This window comes from Thamnophis elegans, chromosome 6 (genome assembly GCF_009769535.1).
Source record: "Thamnophis elegans isolate rThaEle1 chromosome 6, rThaEle1.pri, whole genome shotgun sequence".
Lineage (NCBI taxonomy): Eukaryota > Metazoa > Chordata > Lepidosauria > Squamata > Colubridae > Thamnophis > Thamnophis elegans.
This window is the reverse complement of record NC_045546.1, coordinates 83,231,799-83,243,400: the sequence shown is the minus strand read 5'-3', so window position 1 is coordinate 83,243,400 and position 11,602 is coordinate 83,231,799. Positions and strand designations below refer to the sequence as shown.

At 38.9% G+C, this 11,602-nt stretch overlaps 1 protein-coding gene across 3 annotated transcripts in view; it reads left to right on the top strand.

The window, feature by feature from the left end:
• The first annotated feature begins 472 nt into the window (after positions 1-472).
• CDH18 (cadherin 18) overlaps positions 473-11,602 on the top strand; it is a 197,313-nt gene continuing 186,183 nt past the window's right edge. For 2 of the 3 annotated variants that reach the window (XM_032220478.1, XM_032220477.1), the window contains exon 1: positions 473-700. In XM_032220478.1, coding sequence (XP_032076369.1) covers positions 473-700 — 228 coding nt within the window. The remainder of the gene's footprint in view (positions 701-11,602) is intronic. The other variant, XM_032220479.1, reaches the window with a different exon arrangement.

The following is an 11,602-nucleotide window of genomic DNA, read 5'->3' as shown; positions in this document are numbered from 1 at the left end:
TACAGTGCTGCATTTAACCACTGCGCCACCTCGGCTCTTATGCAACACACACACACACACACACACACACACACACACACATCCCATTCACGCGTTCATTCTTTCAAAAGATTTATGTGGGATACTTCCTTGGCATAAGATAAATGTTCATTATTTGAAATAGAAAACTGAGTCTTTAGTTCTTAGTATTATGTAATGTTTTTTTTCTCTTCTTTTCCGCTAGGTATAAAATGTGTGGCTTCAACAATCAGTTGTGAAGGTCACCAATGTCAGCGGTTTCTTCACTTGGCTTTTCATGATGTGAACAGACCAATGGGCAACTGAATCATGGACGAGCTAAAAAAAACTTTATGGACTGCTTTTTTAAATCGGTTATTTCCTTCATCCATGGGAGACTACTAACGGATTATAGTGGGAAAGAGAAAGTGGAAAACAGAGAAAGAAGCACTTTGAATTGGAAAGTGATCCTACAATGAAAATTACGAGCACATCTTGCATCTGTCCAGTCCTAGTTTGTCTCTGTTTTGTGCAGAGGTGTTATGGAACTGCCCATCATGGATCCATTAAGGTGACTAGAAATCAAACGAAACATATAGAGGGGGAAACAGAAGTCCACCATCGTCCCAAACGTGGATGGGTATGGAACCAGTTCTTTGTTTTAGAAGAGCACATGGGACCGGATCCACAATATGTTGGAAAGGTAATGTCTCTCTAGTGTTCTACAAATGCCTTCTGTGTCACAATGAACCAAACCTTTTCAAGGCCAGATGTTATATACAAGAGCCATAGCTGCACAATGGTTAGAATACAATTTTGTTGATTGCTGGCTCTGGCTGTCAGCAATTCGGCAATTTGAGTCTCACTGGCTCAAGATTGACTCAGCCTTCCATCCTTCAAAGGTTGGTAAAATGAAGACCCAGATTGTTGGGGGCAACATGCTCACTCTCTAAACCAATTAGAGAGGGCTGTAAAGCACTGTGAAGTGATATATAAGTCTATTGTAATATTTGGTAATTTCACTATAGTACTTTATTTGACATTCCACAGAAACTATTTCTAGAACGAACAACTCACTTAAGGTTTAAGGTTTATTAACATTTATAGGCCGCCCTTTTCCCTGAGGGGACTCAGGGCGGCTTACATAAGATCAGGGGAGGGAAATACAAACAGTGACGTAGACAAACATAGAGTAAAATAATGAGCAACATTCATTCTTACTTATGGAATGTTCCTAGTAAACAGCTAGTTATTGCTAATATGAGGATAAATTCTAGCAATGCAATATTAGAGAATTTGTGTTTGTTGTGGATACAGGAGCAGTGTGAATTGCATAAATTTGAATTTCACTCTGGGCTTAAATGTATAATAGAAAAATATTATAATTCAGAATAGAATTAATGATCAGAAAACTACTGGATTTTTATAGGAATTTTTATATATGGCTCTGCTATCTGGGTTTTGTGCATGCGTGCGTGCGTGCGTGCGTGCATGCATGCATGCATGTATGTATGTATGTATGTATGTATGTATACTTCAAAAGAGAAAGGGGTTGTAATCTGTCAACTTGATTATACGTATTTTAACTTATTTCTATATTGTCACAGTCCAAAGAGACTCTTGGTGTCTGTTAAAATATCAGCTAATTTACACAGGTATTTTACATGTTACCAAATTTGTTTTGTATTTATTTGGAATTGGGCATAATGTCAGACCTTTATGATTAAGGTTTGAGGTTTGAGGTTTTATTTAATTTGTATGCCGCCCTATTACCGAGAGACTCAGGGCGGCTTAAGAACTAGACAGGAAATTTCATTAAGGTAATGATATGAAATGATGTGAAAGATAAGAAAAAATATTTTACTACCATTTTATGAATGTGAATGATGTAATTATTATGAACTATGGCCTGCTCTAATATATAGTGTAAAGTATATTGAATAGATATATGTTTTATAATATATGTTTCAATATATGGTATCTAACATACTGTATATCTTTAAGTAATAAGAATGCTGTGTTTGGCTCTGCATGTTTTTGAGTGTTCCTGTTATTTTCAGGAAATTCTGTTGTGCTACGTATATGAAAGAAAGGAAATGCAGTTTGTATACATGAAACTATTGATTTATTGAAAATTAGAGGATTTTTTTCTATTTTACAGAAAATGTCATGAAACAAAAGATCTATGAGTAGTTGCCTTTAATTTTTGTTTGATCTTTTTCACCATTGTAGTCAGTCCCTTATTTCATCCCTATCCTGTTTTTAAATCGTTTTTTAAGGAACCCTAGGCTTTTGCAAGGATTTATGGGATTTTGTGAGGGGAAAAAAATCACTCAAATGCAGTCAACCACTAAAGCTTTATCTTTCAAGGCTTTTGGACAAGGCTTTGGGGATTTATTTATTTATTTTTATTTAACAGGTTCAGTAGCCTAAAAGACATAGGAAGCGTTATCTTTCTGATCTATTCTTTGTCACTTTTAATATGTTATAGATTTGTTGCATATGCATATTTGTTACATCCACTTTCAAGCTTAGAATCTTAGCAACAAACAATTAATTTACATATTCTTATAAACACATTCTTATATTCTTATAAACACACACCCCAAAAATTGTGTTTCTGTGGTTGATTGTATTCCAAGTATGCAATCAAGCATCTCATATTTCTGTTCCAAACCCTGTTATGTTTAAGGATTTGTTCATAAGCATGCGTTAACACAATCATTTTGAATATATTTTCCAGGAAAAAAGTTGTGGAGGAAACAGAAAATATGAAATTATGTATTCTCTGTGTTTTAGTGTGACAGGAATAATGAAACTTAGGCTTTTAGGAGCACAGCATGATAATGAAAAAAAAATACAATATTTTATGAGTGCTTACTACTTCCTGACACTTGGGATAGTCCATAACTGACTGTGACATGATTTAATGCATAATTTAATAGTCAGATTTCACTATTTTGAAAATAAATATTTCTAATCAATAAGTGCTGAATAATTGATTCAAAATCTATTTGGTAATAATGGGGGGGCGGCAGGGGTGGGTTTCTCGCCCCGTTCCAACCGGATCGGTTGGAACGAGGCCGGCGGCATCCTCGCGCACGCACGCGGCGCGCGCGTGCACGCACGTGGCGTCCTCACGCACGCACGCGGCGTGCGCATGCGTATTAGCGTCTGCGCGATGCTCCAGCTGCTCCTGGAGGATCGCGCAGGCGTTCTGCGCATGCGTGGAAAGCACGAAATTCAAAAAAACCGGGTAAGGAGCGGGCGCGGGTGTGCGGGCGCGCGTGAGCGCGGGGGGGGGGCTTTGCCGTTCCCGGAAGTTACTTACTTCCGGGTTCGGCGACCAACCAGATCGCAGGGACCGGTGCGAACCGGTTGAAACCCAGCCCTGGGGGGCGGGCTTAAAAAGGATTTAAAGTTTCAAAACACTGTGAAATAAAAATAACAGATATAAACCAATGCAAATATCTGCCCAGGATTTAACTAATCCTGAAATCTAAAAGAGATCTATGATCTAGGTTTGTTATCAAATCATACATCTTTCCTGTGACTTGACTTTGCTATTGTTTTTCAAGAACTTGTGCAGATATGCCCTTAAGGGTCTGGGAATTACAAATTCCAGAAAAAGAGCGAGGGTGGGGGGGCACACTATGATTTTTATTTGCTCCTAAATCAGCTGTTTTTTCCCAAAGAGGAACAATTTAGGTCTTATTGGATTAAATTAGGAGCCCAGCAACCAGGTCCTATAAATTGGAAATAAAACCCTCCAACCAAATAAATAAAGTTCCTAGCACTTTATGAATTGGGTTTCCACAAGGAATTTTGCAAGTATTTGTTGGAACTTCTCCTGACTCAAAGCTTGGATGGTTTGTAACTTCTGAAATTCTCTGAGTTCTATAGTGTTTTATTTATTTCTCTTTTTACTCCAGTACATATAACAAAAAACTGTTCAGAATTGTGGAGAACAAAGGGGAAAAAAACTACAGGGAAAATAAGTAAGTAAGGCAAAATGTTAAGTGGTAGCAACCAGTTATAGGTTGCTTTGAATTCTTTCAGTGTGTGTGGTGAGTGTGTGTGTTTGTCTATATATGTATGTGAGAATAATGTACATATTTACACATTTATCTGACTATCTAGACATAAATAGATACAGTGATGAGTTGGTGCCAGCACAGTGGTGGGATTCAGCCAGTTCGCACCTATTCGGAAAAACTGGTTCTTAACTTTCTAAGAGGTTCAGAGAACCAGTTGTTGGAAGAAATCTCCTTTTGTTTTTTTCCACTTCACAGGGCTGATCCTGTAAGGAAGGCAGGAAGGAAACATTCTGGTGTTGTTTCTAGCCTAATCTTTATTGACCTGCTTACAGAAACTTCCTCTCCGGTTAACCCTTATTACATTGTAACAGCTAAGGCGAAGCGCCCATCGACCTGAGTAATGCTGAGTTGGCCACGCCCACATGGTCACATGACCACTAAGCCCCGCCTACCCACCTGGTCATTAGGACAGAGACCGGTTGGTAAATTATTTGAATCCCACCACTGTGCTGGCATTACTGCTGGTTCAGTGCACGCACAATTTTGCATGCGAGCATGCACAGTTGCCCATAAATAGGTCAGTGCATGTGCAGAACATTTAAAAATAGGGGGGGAAAACATGCTGCACCGATCAGGGAACAAGTTCGGAGGTGTGGCAGGCCTGGGTTGCTGCCAGTTCTGGCGACTCAGGCCGGGAAACTACTACGAGTTCAGCCAAACCGATCTGAACTGGTAGGAACCCATCTCTGGATAGATATATCTGTGACTGTGATACAAGAAAGGATGGAATCTACATATGAGCAGATTAAATCAAGTAAATCTTGGAGGAAGGGGAAAACCTCTGCTAATTTCTTAAATTTTCATATTTATCACAATTTCTTAGTCTTTAGGGCCTTGGGAGGATATCAGCTACACTATTATATGCCTGAATAGTTTCTTTGAAGATGTATTACTGCATCTTTTCATCTTAAATTTGGCAGTAAGAAGGATTTATTTCAATCCTAGAATTTTTTTTTTAGACTTTTCAGTGGGAATGTTATATGTATAACATATAACATGTGGAAGCAGTAGACTTCCTCCCATATTTGGGCATACCAGGGGTTGTGACTCTAAATACATACCTATTTCCCTGGCTCGGCTGATAAGGAGGAGAACCTTGTGGCTTAATGGTTAACACATCTGCCTAATATGTAATACACCCCAGGTTTGAATCCCAGTAAGGGTATGGCTAGCTGATGAGAGCTAAATAGCTTGAAATAGATCTATAATAGTCTCCCTTTATTTATTTATCAGCACAAATACAATGTATGTATGTATGTATGTATGTATGTATGTATGTATGTATGTATGTATGTATGTATGTATGTATCAAAGGCAAATGATGGACAAAAGTGGATGAAGAAACCAAGTGTTTAATATCTTCAATTGAGATAATTTTAAAATGAGGAGAGAACATCTCTACCAGTATATGATAGCAATTACCACTAGCTAATACCCGGCTGTGTAATTAAGCCAATTTAGTTGCTTATCTGGGAACATGGAGTCTAATCTTACCGTATAAAGACCAATTTTCCTAAAGAAATGGGATTTTTCCATGAAGGCTAATGGTCAGTAAAAACAGCCTTTTAAAAGGTTGCAATATATCTAATAATACTGGGCCTGTTTTGCTTTTGGTCTGATTCTAAACTTGTTTGTGTGATTTATAATAGACAGCTGGGGACACCGAATCCCTGTAGATTGTCTTGAGTCATTAGAATCATGCCCTTTGAACTTTTGGCCTGGTGCCCATAATATTTTCCCTTAAAACAATAAATGAAGTGTTAGAAAATGTGTTACTTAGCAGTTTCTTAGTAAATTTGTTCTTTGTGGATCTCAACAAAATACATTCCATATTGGGTGGATTTGTCCATTTGACAACGAATTTAAACATGACATAAATATATTGCATCCTTCTTGCAAGGCATGAAAAAATATATACCGGTAATCTCTGTATCTGTTAGGAAGAATTTGTACATCTCTGATGAATCAAGGTTAGCAAAGGATAGCTAACAAAGAGGATCATGGTCCAAGTTAAACCCTTATGTGAATTTACTTTGATGGACCTTGTTTAGTACCATATTATGATGCCATTGGTTTAAATGATGTCATTGGCTACCTGAGAGACCACCTCCTGCCACATACCTCCCAATGACCAACAAGATCTCACAGGTTGGGCCTCCTCCGGGTGCCGTCGACCGGACAATGCCGGCTGGCGGCCCCCTAGGGGAGGGCCTTCTCTGTAGCTGTGCCGGCTCTGTGGAACGATCTACCCGTAGAGATCCAGACCCTTACCACCCTCCCGGCCTTCTGTAAAGCCACTAAGACCTGGCTCTTCTGGCAGGCCTGGGGCTGTTGATTAATGTCCATCCCCACTTAGACTTAGACAGAATGGATGGTGTGTAATTTTAACAATTGTACTTTTTTATCTTTAATTTTTAAGTGCTTTTTATCTTGTCTGTAAGCCGCCCAGAGTCTCAAGGGAGTGGGTGGCATACAAATTTTATTAAATTGAAATTGAAATTAAAGAAGTGAATAGATTAATATTCATATGTATATAGAGGATTTTTTTTATTTCTTTAACTGTAGGGAACACTATATATTCAATTTCCATTTCTGTAGTTGATTTTGACTGGCAACATAATCTTACATAGATTATGGAGACTTTTCATGCAGATTCTTTGTCAGGATTTCCTTAAATCCATATTACATTCATGGCACTTTAGTTACACATTTGTTATAATATATGTTTCATGCTGGAATTTAATGAATGAATCATGAACCGTGTGTTTTAAAACAAAGCTTCACTGATCATTGTAGGCATTTTTCCAACTGAGATTTCAGAACAGTAAACTTTGAAATGATTATCTAGATACCAATCGTATGAATATATTTATATGTTAGGGAATTCTGAATTCTGAAGAGTTAAGAACAAGATTGATGTTTGGGAGAATATTCAGCTATTGGAAAGTTGTGGGAATGGAGCTCATAAGTAATTTGAGGTGCATTTACACAGAGAGAGAGAGAGTACTTTAGTACTTTACTAAATTTTACTAATACAAGTTCCTGACCTCCTTATAATAAACCAGGAATCCTAGGTGGCTTTTATTAACAGTCATTTGATGATGGATTTACCATTGGGGGGGGGGGCATTATTTAGAAACCTGAAAAAGGAGGTGTTCAGTCATGTGGAAGATCCTGCTATTTGAACACAAAACCACTTTGGATTTTCCAAATCTGTAAAAGCTGGAACTGAAAGAGAATGGCACAAATCATGTAAAGATCTTGAGGACATAATTGCTGTGTAAAGTCCTGTATCTGAATAAGTTTTGTCTAGACATCACAATGTTCTGGTACAGTGTTTTAACATAGTTGATTAAAGAAAAAATATACAGTTTGCTTAAAATAGTGTTGAATTGCTTCCAGGCCCATTAAAATATTATTAAAAGGTTGTATCACTTTTTTTAGGCTCTTAGTTAATATATTGGATTTACAGACAGCATACCACTATTTTCTTATTTGGGGGGGGGACGACTAAGAAATAATTATTTTCTGGCTTAATGCAATAGCCAAGGGATGAAAAAGTGATATAACCTTGTTTATTTCCCTTTTCCTTTTTAAAATGGCAAGTATAGATGAGAGCACATATTAATAGGCTAATTTATCCAGCTCTAATGTGACCATTCAATTTTATTACTTTGGCAGTATTATGCTTAGGCATTTATTACATGACCCAGGCTTTGTAACAGTCACAGTTGGGGCATTCCATACTAGTTTACAATGCAGCCAATCCACTTCAGAATGTTAATTGTTTAATAAATATAACCAAATGTCTTTGGTGCTTGACTAAACCTAATTACATTATCATAGTGCTGTAATGTAGAAGTTTGCAATAATTGCTTAATAGACAAATTGGTTGGGGGAAAAAGTCATTAGAAATGCTAGGCTGGTGTATTACTTTAACATAGTTACAATGAAGGCTAAGGACTTTACACAACTATCTGCTATAAAAAAAATTATGTTGTTCTACGTTAGCAGAAATGTCCCCCGTTAGCATTATACATACATTTTAAGGTATAATGGATTGTACGGTAGATCAGTGATTGCAGAATTGAACCAGGGATCTTATACATAGCAAGAATTGCATACATTTGGAGTAAAGCCCTATGAAGCGGTATATAAGTCTAATAAATAAATAAATAAATAAATAAAATCCCATTCTTAGAATTTTGTTGCCTGTCAACATATTTGGGCTATCTTGAAGGGGCCATGTCAAGCTTTTGCAGAAATTTGGGTTAGCCAGTTCGGAGTTTGCAGAAATTTGGGTAGCCAGTTCAGAGTTTGCAGAAATTTGGGTAGCCAGTTCGGAGTTTGCAGAAATTTGTGTAGCCAGTTCGGAGTTTGCAGAAATTTGGGTAGCCAGTTCAGAGTTTGCAGAAATTTGTGTAGCCAGTTTGGAGTTTGCAGAAATTTGGGTAGCCGGTTCAGAGTTTGCAGAAATTTGTGTAGCCAGTTCGGAGTTTGCAGAAATTTGTGTAGCCAGTTCAGAGTTTGCAGAAATTTGTGTAGCCAGTTCAGAGTTTGCAGAAATTTGTGTAGCCAGTTCAGAGTTTGCAGAAATTTGGGCAGCCAGTTCAGAGTTTGCAGAAATTTGGGTAGCCAGTTCAGAGTCTGCAGAAATTTGTGTAGCCAGTTCGGAGTTTGCAGAAATTTGGGTAGCCAGTTCAGAGTTTGCAGAAATTTGGGCAGCCAGTTCAGAGTTTTGCAGAAATTTGGGTAGCCAGTTCAGAGTCTGCAGAAATTTGTGCAGCCGGTTCAGAGTTTGCAGAAATTTGGGTAGCCGGTTCAGAGTTTGCAGAAATTTGTGTAGCCAGTTCAGAGTTTGCAGAAATTTGGGTAGCCAGTTCAGAGTTTGCAGAAATTTGTGCAGCCAGTTCAGAGTTTGCAGAAATTTCGGTAGCCAGTTCAGAGAGGCACTGAAACAACCTCCACGTGGTTTTGCAGAGTATTGTGAGTTCAGCACCACCTTTGGCCATGAAAGGGGAAAAGGATATGTAGTGTCACTGCCTTTCGTGGCATAGGTAGTCCTCGACTTACAACAGTTTCTATAGTTTCGAAGTTACAATGGCACTGAAAAGAAAGTAACTTATGACCATTTTTCACACTTACGACCCTTGTGGCATCCCCATGGTCACGTGATAAAAATTCAGATGCTTAGCAGTTGTCTCATATTTAGGATGGTTGCCGTGTCCTGGGTCATGTGATCACCTTTTGCGACCTTCTGACAAGCAAAGTCAAAGGGGATTTCAGATTCATTTAACAACCATATTGCTAACTTGACAACTGCAGTGATTTACTCAACAACTGTGGCAAGAAAGGTGGTCAAATGGGACAAAACCTAATTAACAAATGTCTCACTTAGCAACAGAAATTTTGGGATTCGTTGTGGTCGTACATCGGGGACTACCTGTATAACATATTCTGATTAAACCATAGATTTGCATTAAAATATGTTGCACTGTTGACATGATAAATATTCTGATCTAAGCTTCACCAAATTACAAAACAGACTCCTTGTCCAGAAAAAAAATCCTTCTTATTTGGCTAATGTGAATTCCTCGCATTCACATCCAGCAAAGTCCCAGCAAACAGTCTTTCAAGGGTGAATTCCAACAATAGACCTTATCAATCCTTGGATAGTTGCCAGATTGATAACTTCACAATGAAATACTTGGCAAAGAGTCTCTGTGAGGCATGGACTCAGATAAGTAATCTTCACACTAATAAACGTATTGTCTCCTGCAAACACTACTCCCCCCTTTGATGCAATTTTTCCCCTGTGGGAGGGGCCATTCAGCATCCTCTTGTGCATTTACTCCCGAGTTGACCCCTATGGTGGGTTTCAAAAATTGTTCAAACCTACTCTGTGGGTGTGGCTTCCTTTGTGGGAGTGGCTTGCCGCCCATGTGACCGGATGGGAGTGGCTTGCTTCCCATGTGACCGGATATGAAGATGCCGACGACACTTGTCAGAACCACCTTAAATTACCACACACACAGCACTGGCATGCATAAGAATATGATGTAAACTTGTTTTTGGAAAGGCATCTTTGGTTTGCGTTAAAACAACTTCAACACACGCAATGTTCTGATTGCACCACAAACGCAGTAGTCATCCTTACCTTTCACAGAGGCACTGAGTTTTATAAATATGAGCATGATAGTGTAGAATATTCATATCCAAGGACCAGTGGTGGGTTTCAAAATTTTTTGGAACCTCTTCTGTAGGTGTGGCCTGCTATCCAGGTCCACTGGTGGAACCTCTTCTAACCGGTTCGGTAGATTTGATGAACTGGTTCTACCGAATAGGTGCAAACTGGTAGGAACCCACCTCTGCCCCTGTTCCTTAATTATTCCCTTTTCCTAACAGCTCTGCGCATGCGCACATTGGGAACAGGCACCAGCTGTTCTTCTGCCCCACTTATCTCCGACTCCAAAGGTAGCTGATAACTGTTGGATGGTCCTGGCCCCATCTCTGCCTCTGATGCAGCCTTCCCAGACTCCAGGACTCCCCCATGTTCCTCCCCAACTTCTTCACCATCCAAGTCTGCTGCCAGCTCCACTGGCTGCTAGTGGGCCACAACACTAAGTCCCCTTTCTGATGTTCTTCAAAACAGTACTTGATTTTTTCATAACAGCTCTATTGGTGGAGCTGGACCATTGCTAAGATCCTTTATGTAATTTGATGCCATTTCCTCACCTCTTCCTTTATGGTCCATGCACTTCATATTAAATTATAGTTGAATGGATTGAGCATGATAGCAAAGTGACTTGTTTTCTAAATCATGCTAAGTCTAACAGAAAGCTGTTATCACATTCTGTCTTTAAAGGTTAACATTCTTCATTAGTGGGGAAGTGAAAATATAAAGTCAACTAGTAGGGAATTCACATCACATCAGAAATCAATCTAAATTCAATGGTGAAAAGAGTAAGGTTCTACATTTAGGCAACAAAAACGAAATGCACAGCTACAGTATTGGTGGTACCTTGCTCAATATTAGTAACTGTGAAAGGGATCTTGGAATCCTAGTGGACAACCATTTAAATAAGAGCCAGCAGTTTGCAGCAGCTGCCAAAAAAGCCAACACAGTTCTAGGCTACGTAATCAGAGGGATAGAATCAAGATCACGTGAAGGGTTAATACCACTTTATAATGCCTTGGTAAGGCCACACTTGGAATGCTGCATTCGGTTTTGGTCGCCACATTGTAGAAAAGATGTGGAGACTCTAGAAAGAGTGCAGAGAAGAGCAACAAAGATGATTAGGGGACTGGAGATGAAAACATATGAAGAACGTTTGCAGGAACTGGGTATGTCTAGTTTAATAGAAAGAAGGACTAGGGGAGACATGATAGCAGTGTTCTAATATCTCAGGGTTGCCACAAAGAAGAGGAAGTCAAACTATTTTCCAAGGCACCTGAGGGTAGAACAAGAAGCAATGGGTGGAAACTAATCAAGGAGAGAAGCAACTTAG